We start from the raw sequence: 20225 nt of genomic DNA, 5'->3' as shown, positions 1-20225 counted from the left end.
AAGCTTAGAAATAGCTGCACGGAAGGACACATCCTGCCCCAAATGTGGCGATGGCGGCGTTAAAATGGAGCTCGACATGTTTTGGTTTGAAGATTTTAGCTGGTTGGACACATACATCAGCACGCTCACACTGTAACAACCCAGGTGGCCAGAAAGTCAAGTGGATATTCGTTGTTGGCCACTGTGTCGGTCACTCATATCTACCACAACCTGCGACTCGCTGGTACGGACAAGTGGAGAAGCGGTCTGAAGTGGTCCTTTTTGCAGCCACTGTTAAGTAGGAGCTCATCTTAGCTACTCATTTCACACAGCGTTAGGACAGCGTGACAGTGCGTGGGCGGCTGTGCTGTGCTGTGATGTGCTGTGATGTGATGTAGTTGCTAGCAGTGTGAAGTCACAGTTATAGACAATGTAAAAGAAAAACAAAAGGAAATAGGAACTCACCTCCCACTGCAGGTGAGGAGGAATGTTTCTGATCTGCAGTTTCCTGGTCCTGTGAAAGGAAGGAGAATGAGACGTAAGCAAAATTCAAAATCTGCAAACATAGAAACTTTTAAGAGATGAAGCTTGTAGCGTGAAGCAAGAATTGCCGCCTTCTAACGGTCAAGGAGGTTAATGAAACTGTATTAAGCGTACTTTTGGTGAAATAGAAGTTATCGCTGCACTGACGGCTACGACTCCACTGAATAATCTCCGGCGAGAAACAAGCCGTCTCCACTTACAAAGCATTTTAACAGAGTGGTGCAGAGGACTGATAGAAAGCTTCGTCACGAAGCAACCACAATTGCCTGAAGCTCAATAGCAGCTAAATCAATGAGGTTGTGATGGACGACTCGGAGGAACACAACACCTCCTGGAGTTTCCCGAGCTCCTGAGAACGTGCGTGAATGTTTTGGCTGAAATTTGAAGAAATAGTCTTGTGGTGTTCCTCAGACACTGTTTTCATGGGGATGTAATGGACGGACTGAAAGACGTACGTTTTGTACTTCCATGTAGACGGATGACCCTGAAACACAATGCCTCCGGTTTGCATTGTGCAAACATAAAAACACATGAGGAATACTTTGTGTGTGTGTGTGTGTGTGTGTGTTTGTGTGTATGTGTGTGAAACTCAGGAATGGGAGGGGGTGAGAGAAAGAGGAGGCCACTGAATGAAGCCAGAACGTGTCTTGAGAGACAAACAGGTGGAAGGAGGAAGAGGATCGGCCTCAAGTAACTCGCTCTAGATGTGAACACAAAACCAAAACAGAGCGCCAACGCTCAGCTGCAGAGCTTTATACCACAGGACACGAGTCCGGCCGCATTTGACCCGTTCATCGTCCTAACTACAGCTCTACTGATCAAGCACAGCAACATGTTGACCCACACAGTTGCTGTGTTAGATTTGTGTGTGTGTGGGATTAATAGTTAACCTTTCTACGCCAGAAGATAAACCACAGACATGTGCAGGTTTCGTGGTCTTTTTTGGGATTGGTAACACTAGATGAAAACCAATCATTATGCTTTGACCCATGCAAGATTTTCCTAGTTTTGTTGTGTTTCCTTAAAGGCACATCCCTGGGTACCTCTGGGCGACAACACTTTTAGATGTGTCCAAGGCTGACAAGCTTCAAACAACACAAGGGGATTCAAATTAGCTAATAAACGCACCCATTTAACTGCAAGACACCGGCTTTAGTAGCCAGTCAAGCTTTGAAGCCTCATTCCTCAAGTGCTAACGGCATTCATCAATTACTTTTGCTTAGTTATAGGTTTTTAACACACAACCTTAGGACCAAACGCTACTGTGGAAACAAGGTTTTTCTCCGTTTCCCGTTTGTCAAATGGGGATTCTGTCTTTCTCGTACAAATACGTCCTACCACCAAGAGGTGTTGCCCGTGAGGTGCTGATATATAACTGTACAGCCTACACCGCAAACTCTTTGAAACCAGACAAACTGCCGGAAGCGTCTCGTTCTCGTCTGCTTGATGGATTCGGAATCTGACACGAACAAACAAAACGGCCCCCTGCTCAGTTTCTGGGTTTCTTTCTGTATGTTTACACGTCTACCTCCTCAAAAACCCCTGAGCTGACAACACGGTCCAAGTGCTGTGGTCAAACATTATGTGGCTTAAGTGGGAGAAAACCACTGAATCAGTGAAGCACCCACACAATGTGGTGAAAGAGAAAGGGTCGCCATTTTTTTTTTAAATTTTTTTGGCAGGAACCGATTTGTAAATGTTTTGGCTGCAGCCGATTTTCTTTTCACTTTTGGATTCAGTTTATTGGCGACACGAAGCAAATCTCTGTGGACGCTGCTGCATTTCACTTGCTTTAATTTGTTGGAAGCTCTTGTTCCATCACAAGAGGAGGATTTTTATCAATTACAGTTTTCGGTTTGTTTAGCGTTTTCGTTATCAGTCCCCTACAACTTAATAGTAACTCCTTCCATGGCTCAAGTGTCGAGTATCCTTAAACTTAGATGGTTGTATCCAGAGCAGGGACCTGAAAGAAAGAAGGCCTCATTGGAAACCACGCTGGATATCTTAAATGTATCTTCAACAATCCATGTGCGCCACCCAACTGGCTTCAAACAACCAACCCCCATCTCACCCTCCCATAAGAAATCCCGCCCAAACCCCCAGGAGGCTCCGGCCCACATGAATAGTCTATTGTGCATCTAGAATACCTGACATCCCCCATCCCAACAAAAAAAAAAATAAATGGTGAAGGCCTTTGATCCTCAATCAATGCTTGATTGTCGGCCTCAACCTAATAATAACCTGTCCTCCACACATTTAAATGCATACCTACCACCATACACCAAAAGACTCCATGACGCCCCAATGCAACCAAACAAAGTTCCACCGTATCAACACGTGATCTCCCCATTATCCTCTCCAGTCCCATTCCAAACCATCACAAACCCCCCCACCCCTCCCACGCACATACACCATCCCAACCCCCATCGAACCGCCATCACTGAACTTGTTTGACCCCATACCGTCGCCACCTGCCATCCCGCAGCCTACGCCATTGGCTGAAACCATGGCAACAAGTCAGGAATGGGCAGGGAAAGATGGATGGGCGGGCGGGCGGACGGACAACAAAACAACATGCTCCACGTTCGCCTATACACTAGGTCACTCTGTTTTAAATATCATGCTTTTAGCTGCACTCGGGTGGTCTGATTCAAAACATTAACCGGTGCTCTTTGCAAAATTACACCACTAATACGTTCCGCGCATTTACCTATAAAATAAAATGACAGCAAAAATGGCTGGAAATGGAAGTTTCAAATGCATTTTTACCTGTGAAACAATAAATAAATGAGCTCTTAGTTGCTCATCCCTGACTCATTGTTGATATGCACAAGAGGGAAACACACTGTCCAATGGACACTGTGTCAGTGGACAATCCGTTTCCCTCTTTGCATATCAACAATGAGTCAGGGATGAGCTTGGAAATGTTGAAAAGTTGAACGTAAGAACTAAAGCTGTTGAGGTTCCCTCAGCTGTGAAGGCATTAAATCCATGCTCGGCTCCGGCCTCCAGCGAGACAAAGGGCTGGAGAGACAGAGGAGGAAAAAAGAAAAGAGGCCACGGGAATGAAAAGAGTGTGGTCCTCAAGGCAGAGGTTGAGGAGAGGACCAAGAGGAGAAGGAGAATGCTTCGCTTGGAGGAGGGATCAAAGGCCAAGGGTCAGTGCTCTTGAGATCAGATAGAGGGGGACCTCTGGACCATATCGAGGTGCGTTTATGAGGGTGTTAAACTACACTTTTGTAGCAAAACATGAACATAAATGACTCATCAGCAAGAGCAGAATACATAAAGCCTGTCAGTGAGTATCCTTCTACATCCTCTAAATTCAACAATGTGCACCGACAGGTTTCAACTCCTTTTCGGAGATTCACTCTTCTACTTAATGATCCGAGAGTGATACACTTTCATTTCAGTGGCAGAGGAATATGGGGCTAATTGCTGATTACACTTCTGCACAAGGTGCCACAGCAGCAAGACTAATTGCACCAGCAACTGTAACTGACACAATCACAGACTGTGGCAGAGGGATCAGCGTGAACCTTGTCCTGTCTGACATTAGCACGCTGGTCCGTCTGATAAGTTGGGATTTACTAACTGGTACTACGGACTGGTGGGGTCTTGCTCAATCTGAGGACGTCCGTATCTTCCAACAGAAATGACTAAATCCCGGTAGCCCCACAGAACGCCTTCGAGTGTGGCTGCTCAGAACAACAATTAACACCCTCTGCCTTCGGATATGGTCGGGTGACACTTGGTTCTCACTTGTCTCACTTGTCGCGATTTGTAGACTACAAACTATTTTGGTTTAGGCATGGTCAGATGACAAGATATAGTGTACTTCATTTGAAGCACACATCAAGTCATGTGCTGAAAACTGAGTGCAAACAGCTATTAACATGCGTAATCACTGTCTGAATTCCCATGTTTGACTTATTTTTACATTTTAATCTATTTCAGGTATGAGATGCATGTACAAGTAAGATATCACATGTAAAAAAAAAAAAAAACAACAGATACTGTCATCTAACAAAGGTTAAGTGTGCACGTCGGACAATTGGAACGTAAAACCTGATTTCACGTCAAATCTGCACCGTCCCGTGAAACCCACGCGTCTACAAAATACTCCAAATGCATTTTTTCCAGATAACAAAGTGTATTTTTAATGGCTTCTTTTGCTTAAGAAGTGTGAACATGTCAATGAAGCTCTTAACCTCCAGAGTTTAGACACGGACACGTTATATATTTGATTTTGTTCAGAATATTAAGATGCTTGTATATTTAGTGATAACTAATGAACGGACATCTGACAACTTTATGGACTGGGTTACCCTCTATGTCGGCAGAGACTCTGGCATGAGTTTACTGGCTCATTTACTCATTAAGCTAGACAAAACGATGAATTCCCTGTGAAACTCTGGTGCTATTTAAACTCTTGCTAAATGTGAGATCAAGCCAGATATTACAAGCTGAAAAGTCAATGGAAACTGCTCCCAGAAGTCTAGTCGGGCAAAACACACTCTGAAATATGGCTGCACTCATACCAAGTCTAATATCATCCAAAATCGTGGATGTGATTATGTGTGTGTGTGTGTGTGTGTGTGTGTCATAGCGGCAATTTGCTACTCCCACTGGGACTCTTCTAAGACACAATAAAGCCTGTCTGACAGGTTTGACTGACATCTATTCCAGCAAAGCAAACCCAGGTGGCAGGTGTTAACTACTATTTTTACCTGCCAAATCTGGTAATTATGCATACTGGGGGAAAGTCTTTGGTGTAAAAGAAAAAGAAGAAGCGGGGCTGAACCTAAATAAGAAAGGATTTTTACAAGAATTAGACGAGCTTTTGGGAATCTGCTGCATCAAATCAAACACATGAAAAGAGGACGACACACACACACACACACACACACGAGTGCTCATCGATACACCTCAAAGCCTTTTTATCCTGAGTTTCACTGCATCGAGCGTTAGCCGCGTTATGCAGGGCACTAAAGTGACCTCACCGACGAATTACGTGCTAAACCAAAGCACTTCTAGGAGAGACTAAACAGATCAGGACAACAAATTGACGACACTTCTCCTGACGGCTCCCGACGCTACACAGTTTGAAGTTTGGACGTGTTTATTGTTCAGGAATGGCATAATCACTAAGCAGTTTGTATCAGAAGGACAATATTTGCACCAGAACCGGCCAACACAAATCTGATCACTTAGACCACATTTGAAGGTGGCCCGTAATAAATGCAACCGCCGGAGTAATGTAATGCATCTCAGCCGTCGGGAAAGCTCGCTGCGTCAACTTTGCAAGATGCCTCCACCGCAAAAAGACTTCCTAAACACTGCTGATTTGTTGCTGCCAAACAACTCTGACAATGTTTAAATGACTGTATCCAAGTTAAGGTATCGAGTGGCCACCGCAGTCCTCCCCAGCGTGACGGAGCACAAATACATTCAGCGTGTGTTTCTGTCTTTAGCAGCAGTCCCAGCTCCACGGTCTCCCAAATATTTGCGGAATTTCCAAATAGAAATAATACATAACAGGAGTTTTCCTTGAAGGAGCATTTTGGAAAAATATGCTTATTTGCTTCATTACCGAGAGTTACATGAAATGGCAGTCTCACTTCTGTGTGATAACTACTGTATGTAGCTGAAGCTGGGAGCCGGTTTAACACCTAACCCTGCCTCAGCTCATATGTTCGACAGTTTCCGGTTATGTATAAAAAAAACATAGCCCAAACAGAACGTTTTTAACCACTGGACAGAGCCAGGGTAGCGTTGTCCAGTTTTTAGTCAAAGCTTAATTTTCCCTGCGAGAAAGCCAAATGCTCAAATATGTTAGACTGGACATTAACCCTGGACTTCACCCCCTGACCGGTCCTTTTTTTTGACGAGTTTGTGCAATGTCAGCAGGTCATTGTCCAGAGAACTGAGAGAGTTATGACGTTTTATGAAGTTGTTGAAGCTTCTAAGGAGTTATTTTCTGAAGAAGAATCACTGACGAAGCCAAAGTAACCAGACAAATTTTGAGGAATGGCAAAAGCCTTACTTGTTTATGACCAAATTACAAATAACATAACATTTCTCCAGTAACGATAAAGCATCTGACTGGAACAATTTATAGTTTTGTCCTACAAAAGCAATCCAAACCCAATACGTCAGAGTCCAGAACGCATCTGACGGCTTAACTATTCCTCTAAAGGACAATCACGCGACGGGAATTATCACTGCACAGTTCACGTCTCTAACTACTGTTTAGCACGTTAAGCACACTTATGGAAATCATCATGTCTGGTGTAGTCATTACCTGACACCGTTACAAAGCCCCTTACACGACACGGCTTGCTCTCAAATGTCCCCTTTGCAAGAAGCAAAAGGGCCGGCTGCCGGCGCTGGAGCACTGAAGTGGAGGGGGTTAATATTTTATAAGCGCTATGTAGCCAGCATAAAATCACAGATGAATATTTTATTGGTAACGTTGAGGAGCGGCTGAGGAGAGGCAACCAAACACCATCGCCCGGGCATGCACAGAACCGCATAACCTGGCCAATACCTAGCATCTAAACCCACCTACGCGTCATCCCATTAGACAAATGCCTTTCTACCACCTCTCTCCGGTGACCCTTCCAACAAACACCACCACCATCGTCATCGCTGTGACCTCAGATATGCTGAGCTGGATATTCCCGCAGCTAAATTAAAGCAGGGATGAATGAATATTGGTGAGGACAAGGAGTAAGCTGAGGTAAAGATAAACGGTGGCATGCACAACCACTGGTTTAAACCTGCTGCAGGTGAAGCACTCTGTACATTAAAAGGTGGGGTTTAGCAATAGGTTTCTTAGATGCTGTTATTTATATGGACGTATTGCTGACGCGGTATCTCCAACAAATGCTGTATTGCTTAGTGTCCTTGTATAGAGAGTGTTAATTGTGTCCAACTCTGTTTCCTCCTCTTATTGCCATATTTCCAACCCTTTCTACAACTCTCCCTTTCCCTTTCCTTCTATCCATCCCTCCCTCCCTTCCTTCCTTCCTTCCTTCCAGTCCCCCTCTCTCACAGCCTTCCCCCAGTGTTGCATGCTGGAGTGGCAGCTACAGTGGAAGTAACTGTATCTGTGGGGGAGCTTTAAATAGACAGCACAGAGGGGAGGAGGAAGGAAGAAGAAAGAGGGGGGAAAAAGGAGGAAATGTAAGGGAGGAGAAGCCCAAGCTACAAAGCAGGAGGAGAGGCTCCATGCTAGCTAACGTGAGCGGAGCGCGTCAGTCAGAGGAGGACGTGTGTCAGCTGCCAGCTGTAAAGATGTGTAAAAGCATGATCGTGAAACGGGACTGTGAAGGGAAAGGGCGAGCGTGTTTTTAAAGTGTAAATCCACAATGAACTACGGTAAACTGTGCGCCGCTCTCTGCGGGTTAGCGATGTCTGACAGGTGGTGTCACAGCAACTAGATGTAGTCGTGAAATCTCACATGAGAGACACAAAGCACGTTTGTTTCAGATTTTTTTTATGTAAACAGAAAGAAAAAGTAATAAATGAGCGGAAACTAATGGCATTTAGATTCTCTTATTCTCCAAATGCACGCTATTGATCTGTTTCACTTTGATGGGAATGTGATATACCTGTGAGCTGCTTTCCATTAGAGCAGCCAGCCATTCCTCCGCTACATACACTATTACACTACTGCTCACCCAGCCTCTACACCTGTACTCTTCTGACTATCCACTGACTAATCCACACCAAGTATTGATCGTGCAACACTATTCTGCATAGAAATGTAGGGAGAGAAAAAAAAAACAGTGCCATCATTCCCTGATTGGCCCAGATTTATAGGGGAAAGGTCGCTACACCCGCTGGCAGGGATCTCATTGGTGCACCACACCCTTATGGGAGTCTCTGGTCCAATCAAACTTAGCAATCAGGCCACCATGAAATGTATAAAATGCATTTTAGTTTGTTGTGTATATGGATAATGAGGGGAAAAAGTGTGCGTCACATCCTTTAAAGTACTTTCTTTACACGATTTGTGCACAATATACAGTTCAGTATTTCACTACACTTTTTATATATATTCTTTTAGTATATATATTTTTTAATTGTTCTCATTTCTTACTTAGATTTATGTTTGTCGCATCAAACTCTCATGACATAGGTGTGAGCATATATATCATTAAATAGACTTTTGATAGTGATTCTGATTCTTTTATTTATTTATTTTATTTAAGAGGTAATAGATAAAAAAAAAGTTACAACTTATTATACTCTATAGCAAACTAAATAACATAAAACTGCTAAGTATTTTACTTACTCCTATTTCATATTGAGAATTTGTATTAGGCTATTAATTATTATATTAATATTCATTTACGTATAAGAATAGATTAGAATACGGACTAGTTGCGTTTCTACGCCACGCCACCTGATGTAGGGCTGCCGAAACAGGGATACGTATGTGAGAAGTGAACATGGCCTGGTCGACATGTTAAAGGAAAGAGGGAGGCCGCAGTCCTGGAATTCATTTAGGTTTTTTTTTTTTTTTTAGGAGGAGGAAAAAAAAAATAAAAAAAGCAGGAGCGGGTGCAGCAGCGGTAGGCTATGGGTCAAAGTTCAGGCTCTGTTCTCCACTCTGACCCCGCCTGCTGCGACACGGGCTTCCATTTTGGAGAGGCGAGGGGCTCCATTTTGAGAAGGTGGAACTGAGTCAGCGTGGGTAGTTGTGAAATATCTTCATTGTTTCAACCAAAAAAAAAAAAAAAAAGAAAAACAGAGACGCTCCTGCTTACACTTCACGTTTTACCATCGTGCCTCAACGTGAAGTTGTATAATTTTGAACCAGGTCTGACAACTCAAGTCTTAACTGACTTAAATACTATTATCATGACTCGTTTAATTCCTGGAAACGTAATCCTCACACGTGAAGATCTTTTTTTTTTTGTTTGTTTGTTTAAAAAGAGAAGAGCTGATGGAGGTTTGCTCACCAACTTCACCGGTTCTTCCCTCAGCTGTGTTGCGCCTCCTCCCGCTCGCCCCCCTCTCTCCGCTCGCCATTTTGTGTTCCTATAGCCATTTCATGTTACGGACACTGTGCTGGGCGGGGGGGGGACGGCAGGGCCCACCGCCAGGCTGCACATTGAACCTATGGTTCTCATTAAAGAGAAACGAAACTAGCAGAATCCCGAATATATATATATATATATATATATCTCCGTGTGATTAAGCGCAACTACCAACACATTTCTACTAGCTACTCTCGGTTCTCGTGCGAGCTTTCATTTTTAATTGGTTAACCCAAAAACACGCACAATTACAGGTTTTCACCTCCCGCCGTCTACAACTGGCGCAGAAGGCGGTTGAGGATATGAGCTGAAATGTTGAATGCGCAGGGAGGAAGGAGCCGAGCCTCTAATGAGGAACATTGTTTCTGTGTAACATAAACAATTAATGAAGAGTGAGTGCTAAAGGGAAGGAGACTGGCGAGGCTGTTACCGGCTAGCTGGTCAACTATTTAATGAGGTTGCTTGGCATGTAGCATATACGTCTTAATATTTGTTTCCAGCTACGGGGACGGAAGAAACCGCCATGTGAAAGGGTACCTACTGATACGGCACGTTGAAACTAGATGTTGGCCATGTCCTTGTGAGGTTATTTCACATTGGCTAATATGGGATATATATGAATATAGTCAAGCTTTTCTGATTCACTATAAAGAAAGCCCCTCTAGCTCTCTTTCTCCCTCCCTCTCTCTCATATAGCTATAGTACATCCAGAGCCTACATGTGTGAGCCAGTCATCATGTCCAGGCAACGCCCATTTACTACAATGAATGTGCGGTCACATGACAGCGGAGAATTCGCCAGAAGACCCGCAGATAACGGGGCTTAAACGGAGTCGTTACGCGCGGCTAAAATCACCATTCTCCGCGTAATAGTAATAATAACGGGTCTGTTTACGTGCTGTTAAAGCTCCGGTGGCTAATACGCGAGAGTCAAATCCGCTAAAACAATGCCACACCTCCTTCCGTGCGCGCGCACAGCAGACACGCGCTTTACGTCCAATCCCCCCCATACAGAGAGAAATGCTCCACAATAGAGACAGTTTAAAATATATACTGAAAAGCACATGCACGTGTTATTAAAATATTATTCTGGTTATCTTATTGTGAGCGCGCGTACGCTCTTACTGCTTTTTTCTCTCCGCGCGCCGGAGCACGAGCGCGCCCCTCCATTCATAAAGTAGGTACGTAAAAAAAAAAAAAACTACTCCGGAGTTACTACAGCGGCGCAGCAGAGGGGATGGGCTGACCGTGTACCGCACAGCACAGCACAGCGAGGAGGGGGGGAGGTTAAAGCTATAGAATGTGTGCCTTCAGTGCTCACGCCTGGGGGTTTTAGGTGTAGTATGACAGAGAGCAGAGGAGAAACGCAGCGTTTCCTTTCTGGTTTGAGTGAAAAGTGTCCGGGGTTTTAAGCAACAGGCAGCTCCGGTTAAATACCCCCGAAGCTTCCCGCTTTCGGCAGGTAAAGGAGTAAAGGTTGTTTTGGTTTTGTTTTTATTAAAAAGAAGAAAAAAAACAAAAAAAACAATTAACCATTTAGTTTTAAAACTGGAAACCCAATGTTGTTCAAGGAGCATGAACAGCAGCATAGACATCGTTTCTAATTTGCAGGCTCACAAAGCTGTGGCTGTGGGTGTCGCGTAAAAAAAAAAAGATTAAAACAAAGCAGTGCCACGCTATCAAGTTAAATCTGAGGGCTAATTTATCCCCGCAGCTTAGACATGTTTCCAAATTAAACGTTTAACCTCGGCTGTAATAAAAGAATAAGAGCTTTAAAAAAAAAAAAACCTTTTGAAACCACACCGGTAGATGACATGTAACATGGCGGCTCCGTTTCTATAACTTCTAATGCCGCAGAGTCAGGCTCATCACGTGATGCGTTCAAGAGCAAGACAAATATTTAAGGTAAATCCAGATTCGTGTTGCATTTTAAAAAGGGGCTTGAAATTAAAGCAACAAGACGAAGCTGCAAGAGTCATCGAGAAGAAACAGTAACATCTACATGTAACCACAAGGAACTAGATTCATCTTTTGAATGATTTAAAGAAGTTATGCTCTGTGTTTCTTTAGAATAACCCTCCAAATAATTCCTTTCTTTCTTTTTAAATTTGAATCCTCTATTTTATATTCTGAAAGACGACTCAAAGCTCAGCCAAAAGCAAGAAGGGGGTAAAGAAAAATGTGTTGTTTGAACGAAATAACATAAAGATGCATCTCAGAGAAGCAAGTAACTAAAAAACTAAAAAGGATCTTAACAAACAGAAATCAATGAGAGCTGTAGGAATATTTTACACACATCAAGACCCCAACAAAGTATTGCAAGTTTAACCCAGAAACCCTTCCTCTATCGATTCTTGTCTGATCCTTTTCCTTTACTATCTAAAGTCATAAAACGACCCCCATGGTGTCTGATAAATAAATGATTTAATTTAAAGGTCAGCCAGAGATGAGAAGTTTAGTTTGGAGGTTTGAAAGGAAAGAAGAAATTCAGAAGCAAACTTATGTCGCCGTCCGTTCAAATTAAATTATTGCTTTTCGGATTAACAGTTCAAAAGATGATTTCAGACAAATACAAAGTTAAAAACTGAGACATATAAAATAGATATTAACGAAAAAAAGCAAAAGATGACATGTTAAAGAAACTCAAACCTCAACTTCTTTACTAAACGGCCTTGTCAAAGCAATGAAAATGTGTGTTTTTTGAACAGATTTGACTAAATCACTGATTTTAATTACATATAATCGCTATTTTCTACACAGACGTTAATTGTTCTCCTATAATTTATCTGTTTAAAGGCTGAAAACGAGTCCCAGGAACTCAAACTCATTCGTTCGTTTTGAAGCCGAAGAAGCAGCGGGAAACTAAAGCAAGAAGGTAAGAAATGTATTTTTAACATGGCAGCTTTCTTTACCCTCCTGTGACAGGGTCAGAGCTGAAGGAGGCACAGCTCAGGAAGCTTTTGGTAAGATTTGGATTTAAAGGAAGAAATATTTCAGGATTGATGTGTAAAAGTGGCTTTGATTTTGATAGATTTTTCTCGTCATTTTGATGTTTGGCATTGAAGAGGAAGCACAGGCGTTACTAACCGGTCTGTGGGTTGATTTTATTTTTTATTTTTTGCAAGTTTTAAGCAAGGTAAATGATTTGAGTACTTTAATAATCCTCCTCACTCTTTGCCGACTTTTAACACGGCAGAGCCAAATTGTGCCAAGTGAAAATTGTATAAATCTGTTTTCATTCATTAAGTTGTAAGCAGATTTTTTTTTGCAGCTCAATTTCATTCGTTATGGATTTGCTTTTGGTAAAAAAATAAATAAATTTTTTTCTTTAGGGACAAACTCCTGTTGGATTTCTTGAATCTTCAAATCAGAAGAGTCAACAAACAAACGCTGCAACCACCCGCCTCCTAAAGACAATATCGAAAAGCCTCGTCAGCTTGTGTCAAAATATTAGAAAAAGAAACAAAGGTTTGAGTTTTTTTAAAAAGCATATCTGAAGACTATTATTTTCTTTTTTTTTTTGCTTTTCCCTGGGCTGAGTGAATGGAAAGTGGGCATGGGCCCGGGCCTCGCTGTCCCCCTCCTCTTTAAAAAACAAAATGGGGGAGAAAGAGGAAGACGTGAGGGAAGGAGGGAGTTCCTGCTTTGTCTAAATGAGATGGAGTGTGTGTGTGTGTGTGTGTGTGTGTGTGTGAGTGACGTCAGCCCCCTGCTTTGTTTTGAATTGGCGAGGAGCAGGGTGGGACCGACAACAGCCTATGGAAAAGCAGCTAGGAAAGGGGCCCGTCTCCTCTCCTCGCCTCACACTCACTCACACACACACACTCACACAGCCTCGCCTCCTTGGATTTCATTCCCTAGTTTGCAGCTTTGAACAGCAGAGGGCCGACTGAGTCACTCTGCTCTGCTGCTGTTCAGACTCCAGCACACACACACACACAGCTGCTGCAGCGTTGCCGAACAAATTTTAAAGGTGAAATTAATATTGAGATGAAAATTTTAACTCAGATTACAGAGCTCGGCCCTTTTAGCCGAAGAAACCAGAGGGAAAAAAAATGATAAGATTAATCAGAAATATCAATTTAGATGCCATTTTTGTGACTATTTGTGCAGTTTACTTCCTAATTTCTAATAATAATAACACACTAAAGCATTATAACTTACAATAAAATGATAATAGTTTAAGTGAATTAGAGCTTATGAATCCTCACGTTGTTTTCTCAGTCTTTGATTCGTTTTCCAGTCTGTTTGGCTATTGTATGAACTCAAATACGCATTTGACTGCACAATTTTCTTGCAATAAAAACACAGCTTTTAATGGCAGCTGTTCCTCTCATTAAAGGGACCATGTCTGCAACGTCTCTGTCAAATTCAAAGCGTCGGTTTTTAGCTTCCAAACATTTGTAAAAATTGAAAAATACTTTCCTGACACGTTTTAAAATATATTTAAATAAGATTTTGCTGTTTTAGTTTTTTCACACACACACACACACACACACACACGAGATGTGTTTGCAGTGCAGGCTTCAAGGCTTCTTCATTGTGTCAGCTGCCAAATGATTCTTTTAACTTAAACGCCGCTCGTGGCTTACTTAACACAACCTAAACACAACGCATCCTTGTTCCAAGTTTTTTGTCCGACCGTTGCTGCTGAGGATCATCGTGTCATATGACATTTTCTCCAGCTGCATCAACGGGAAATCATGTCTGTGGCGACAGAACTTTGCCCCGATTGTCTAAAGGTTTTACTGACCCACATGACGAGCGTTTTTACTGTAAGAACTTTGGATCCATTATCTAGCCTCTCTCCCAAAGGGGATGCAATTTATTCCCTCCTTCTGGCTATTTTTCCCTTACCCCCATATATGGGCACAATAGGTTGTAGTTTTAATTTCTGGCGACAAATGCTTCAACAGTTTAGTTCAGTGTGTTGTCCTTTTCACATTATGAAACCCCATGTTTAACCAATTTATTGCTGGCTTCATTAAAAAGCCCAAACAGAAATGAAATATTTCTAATATAAGTCTAAGCAACATGCCAGTACATTTGGGGAATCAGTCCACCTGTAACACAGCAGCAGGTTGACTGATGCAGAAAAACTGCACAGCTGTTCCATGTTTTATTTTGGCTTTTGTTTATTTAAAAGGAAAATAGCTCAAAATGTGTTTTCCTGAAACGTTTCCAGGCCGGAAACAATTAAATCCAAGTCTCATTTCATGAAAACAATTAGGACAATGGGTTTCCGTTGTGTGTTTTGTGCTTTCTGCGCAAAAACTGGGATTTCGTTTTCATCTGACACAAGACGGCTAATGTTGTTGAGCAAGTCAAATATGTCCCACTCAATTGCAGTGTTTCTATTCTCCACCGGCAAACGAACGCAACAGGTATTAAGCGGAGATTTAGCAGAAAAATGTTAATAGAAAGAAAACTGCACATTAGTTATTTGGCACTGAAGCTAATGACAATAAAATAATTAATTTAACATTTGTGTAACAGTAGTGTCCCTTTAAATGAAGATTAAATTACATTAAATTAATCTGCATTAACACATCAGTTGTATTTTACTAGAGTTATACATAAACTGCAACTCATTCGATCTTGGTTACTTCAGATTTGACATAGCCAGACAAAAAAAAGTTAGTTGTATTAGAAAGGATGGGGGAAAAAACATGGTAGTAGTTAAAATAACATTTATAAGACACAGAAACCAGAAAATGCAACAACATTATTCATTTTTTACAAACAATTCATAACAAAATCATATTTTTCCTCATCAAGAGTGGACATTTCTGGGCAATAAAAATCATAAAGAACAAATAAACGCGGCAACTAGACTCCAAAATGCACACGAGTAAATTTTTCATCATCAATGACATTTAAATGTTGTGACAGGAAACGCTATTTTCAGCAGCAAGTGGGAACCAGATGATGGGAGGAATGAGATGAGATAGGCAGCCTCTAAAATGAGGGCAGCTTCATTATTTTTTTTGCTTCTAGAAAAGTCTGGAAGTGAGGCAGGTACACGGCGTAGTGGTGCTGACAACTCCGCCCGATTAAAACTCCATCACGTCAAGGAAACTAAAATAAACAGAGCGGATTGTCGAAGCCTCGCGTCCCACCTGGGACAAGAGAAGAGATATCGACTCAACTCCCTTTCAGAGTCTGTTCGCCAGCTCAGCACCAGCCATCCACCATCGTAAGATTTACTATTTCACAGAGGGACAGTTTAATAAATACGTTGCAAATCTGGTGACTTTGGTGTCTTAGTGGCAAACAAACACAGACAAGCCGTCAGTCATTCTGTCCAGAGTAGGTGGCCTCTGTTTCTTTCCCTCCCCCCAAAAAATAATGAATCTTTTAATAACGAGTCTCTCGTTTTCATCTGGCCCGAGCAAACGCGTCAAACTGTCACGCAGCATTCTCTCACACGACATCACGGCGTCCAGCTACTGCGACACCTCCCTCCACATGCACACATCCCTCCACACCACGTGAGCCAGTGCAGTGGATGTGATATGGCACACCCCCGGATTGCACACACCCACTTCGGAGAGGGGAGGGAGCAACACACATTACCACTGTGGGGGGGGAGGGGACCTCTCTCTCTCCCTCTCGCCCCTTCTTCTTCTTCTTCCTCCTCTTCCTCTTCCTCCTCCCGCTGCAGCTCATATATGTATGCGCGGGCGTGTGTGCATGCGTGCATATGCATGCGCGTGGCCGCAGCACATGCCTGTGACTCAGACATGTGACTAGCATGCATAGCCTCCATTTTAACTCTTTGAGAATCTCAGTGTAAAGGCGAAGGAGAAGGAAGAGAGAGAAGAGAACCACGGGAGGACGGCTGATGGGAAGCAAACAGACTGAAGTGCACGGCTGCTGCAGAGTATCTTTTCCCTTAATGCACACCAAGTTAAGCTAAAAGACATTTCATTTTAGCCTCGGAGCCTTCTTTTAATAGTGACTTTGGCGATTAGGTCGGCAAAGCGTTAAACTTGCAAGTGTGTTTTCGCCCAGAGGTTCCAGAAGTTCCCAAAACCCGATGTCCAGAGATGTTCTTAAGCCAAAGAAGCGCTGACACTGCAGAAGCGTGATGACCTGAAATCTGAAGTCCAATCTAAAGCCTGGACTTCTCCATGAGCCCATCAGCTGTAACCTGTTTGCAAATTGTTCTAAACTCAGGCAACGCAACAGAAAATACTCGCAACCGGCAAATCGTCAGTTCAGAAACTCTCCATCTCCATCCACAGCAGTCCAACATATTTCACGCTCGCGTTTTGTCATTTATAGACAGTGCGAGGAAAGTTAAGACTTTCTCTTATTATTTTTTAATACGAGATGATTTCTCATTCAAGAGACGGCAAAGCCCCTTAACATAACTACAAATACATCAACTGAATACTACACAAACATGCCGGCAGTTCTCATGATGCACATGTTCACATATTGGTACAGACTCGCGCTGTAAACCTCGCCGCAGAATCCAGCTTTACTCAAACAACAAAAGACAACTTCCTCTCTCTGCGGATAACACGCCTTTGCTCTCCCTCCTCTCCTCCCTTAGATCCGAAGCTGACGAAACCTCGTCTTCACGCCGGCCCCCGGCGGTGGAAACATGCTGGAGACGACCCGCAGACAGGCGGCCGTGGTGAAACCATGTTGGATCAGTCAGTGAGTCATCTCAAAAACGCTGGCCTTCATTGCTACATATCCGTTTTGGAGTAAAAAAACATATTATTCTCTAGTCCTCTAGAGTCTAAATATAGAGCGATGAGTCTGTCAGAGCGTCTTGTTGACTCAAGGGCAACAGTTACCTCCCTTACGTTCATTCGGCAGAAGCTCTTCTCCGTGGAGGATTGTATTTTCTGTGCCTTGCAGAAGAACGCTTGTGGACAAGAGGAAGCCGGGACCCTTGCCACAAACCTACGATTAATGAACAACTACTACTACTACGGCATGATAAAATACATCTGCTGCAAAATAGTGCACAAAAATAAAAGCGTAGAGGCCTCAATATGCCCCAAAAGGACGATGTCAGATGGACACATCCAAAACCTCTTCTAGGACCAGAATTATGATAAAGCATCCATCCAGGACTAGAAATTTTTTTTTCAGTTTTTTGTTAGATGTTGCACCAACAAGGGATTTCTGAGCATTTATATGTAACATCTCATTGTAGTTTGTGTATTGCACACTGTTAAGACCTTAAACTACAAACTGACGTCAACAGTTGGACACGGTGAGGAGCTCATCTCCAATTAATAGAAACTGAGACTTTCATGTCTTTTGTCTGATTATGAAGCAGGTCTATGAGCGCTATATGAATACTGTGGAAGCATCTAAAGAAGCCTTCAGGACGTCTGTAGGGTTGTATGCTCTCACTCTTCCCCCTTTCCAGCCATGTTCCCCACGTGGACCCACCGTCCAACCATTTCTTTTAGCAGTCAATTGGTTGCTAAGCTAGTGAGCTATCAGAATCTAAAAAATCTCAGGGAATCACTGCTTAAGTGTTGGATGTCAGGAAGCCTTTGTATATAGATATATACATTTCAGTGCACTCCTGATTTGAAGCCATTAAACAAGGACTGGATGTGGGTTCATGTGCAAGCTAAACTCTTGCTAGCCCTTCGTCTGTTTGCTTCTTTACTTCTCCCTGCGCTCAAGTGGATGAATCCCCAATAAAGCCGTTCTCATTTCCATATTTTTTCCGTTTCTGTTGTCAGACAAAGGATTGTGTATGAAATAGTGACTGAAACGCGTCCCATTACCAGCGCTCGTGCAGCAACTGCTGCTCTACATGTCAAAACAAAAAATAAATGTTTAATAACCCAAGACGGTGTCTGATAAAATCACCTCACACATGACCTTAAGACTGCGATGGGATTTCAGCTATATTTACACGTAGAAACGCTCACGCACAATGTCTTTCTCTCACACACACTCAATCAACCCGAGTGTGCTGCTCCTCTCTGAACGTCTTTTTCCTGAAAGGGGCGTGGGCTGCAGCCACTGAAGCAGCCCGTTTAGAGCAGGGCTATAACCACGGGTTATGGAGAGAGAGTGTTGAATAAATGAAATAGTCTACACAGTTTTCATACAGACCAGGGCTTCTTCAGCTAATTTATTAAAAGGTATAACGGGGGAGCTTTAAAAGAACAACATTTAAGTAAAAAACTGTTAAAGTTTTGCTTGACACGGCTGGAATTTAGCCACGAATTATATTATTCCCCACTGTGCGATAAATAAAGGATTATCTTATTTTATACTTGTTAAGCTCATGGGTAAAGGCAGCACTTCAGAGATTAGAAAAATTAAATGAAAGCAATACACTTTGGTTCATTTTGGAGGCAGTTTCTTGTATCTACTTGCTTTATAAGATATTAAGAAATGTAGTAAAAGTCATTAATAATAATTGGCATTTTAAAAGCGCATAATCTTGCAGTGAACAAAGCAGTCAGTTGGGGTTATTTTAGCCACCGGCCAGAGGATCACCACAACATGTGATGAAGGGAAAAAAAAAAAAAAAAAAAAGAGGAGGAGAACATGAGGAACTGGAGAGTGAATAAACAGCTTTATGTCCTACAGGAGCTCCGTAGTAACGGTATGATTGAATATGGATTTTTTTTTTAATGCTTCTAAACAAAATTTTTGATTTTGAGACTTTTTTTGCCCCGGATTTCCCCTCTCAGACTAATTCAGGTGGCATCTATTTTACACATCTGTTTACTTGTTAGCTCTGTGTAGCCTCAAGAGATAGTATCCTGCAACACAAGTTTTTTTTTATTATTATTATGCGAACGTATGCTTTCTCGTGTCCTTCTTTCCCCTGTGACCCAGAAATTGTTAACCCCTCCACCGTCGTGGACCATCTTTCGATCCCTTAAACTCACTTTGAGGAGATGAGGAGGAGCAAGGAAGCTTCTGGTGTGTGAGGAAACACAGATGAATCCTATGTGATGTAAATACTGTGCATCCACATGGTGCAAGTGACATCCCACTTTGCGGCGTCATATTTAAGGCTTTACAGATAATATAATAGAGCACAGTTGGATGCATATAATGCACCATGTGTGATAATCTTAAGAATCTCAATATATCAGATTATTTAATCGCTATACACCCCTCTTTCGTGACCGCTGCAAGTTTAGTTCATGTTAAAGCCGCATCCGAAAAGGTGGCAATTCAATTTTGGAGGATGTAGTTTGTGGTGCTGCTAAACTGGATTGAATTAAAACACAAAGGGGGTTTTCTTTACACAAAAACATGTGTCGGTGCAACACAATACAACTCAACAAGCCTACAAACCACAGCCTTGAAAATGAAAACACAGCTCCGTCCTTCGCAAGGCTAGGGTTTAGTGCAGGACTGTTACATTAGAGTGCATTCATTTTCACCAGTGTATCTAATGTGTGTAGTGTATGTGCAGATAATGATGACGCCGGCTGATGAATAGCCTGGGCACTCAAATGACAAATAATGCAGATCTGGGAACGAATGAGAAGAATGGAGAGGAAAAATAAATGATGAAACGAAGAACATATTTAAATGAATATGGCCTTGTGTGTATAGCAAAAGACACACAAGGTTTTACAAAAATTTCAAGTGTTCAGTGTCCACTTATGTGGACATAAGTACCAGCCAGTCTGACAAGAAGTAG

General features: G+C 42.4%; 1 protein-coding gene across 2 annotated transcripts in view; it reads right to left on the bottom strand.

The window, feature by feature from the left end:
• The window catches only part of igf2bp1 (insulin-like growth factor 2 mRNA binding protein 1), a 54548-nt gene that overhangs the window by 17843 nt on the left and 16480 nt on the right, over positions 1-20225 (bottom strand). For both annotated transcript variants that reach the window (XM_084570914.1, XM_084570915.1), the window contains exon 3: positions 445-493. In XM_084570914.1, coding sequence (XP_084427040.1) covers positions 445-493 — 49 coding nt within the window. The remainder of the gene's footprint in view (positions 1-444; positions 494-20225) is intronic.

The sequence above is a fragment of the Chelon labrosus genome, assembly GCF_963514085.1.
Source record: "Chelon labrosus genome assembly, chromosome: 21".
Classification (NCBI taxonomy): domain Eukaryota; kingdom Metazoa; phylum Chordata; class Actinopteri; order Mugiliformes; family Mugilidae; genus Chelon; species Chelon labrosus.
The sequence above is the reverse complement of the archived record's forward strand: the minus strand, read 5'-3'. Positions and strand labels throughout refer to the sequence as shown.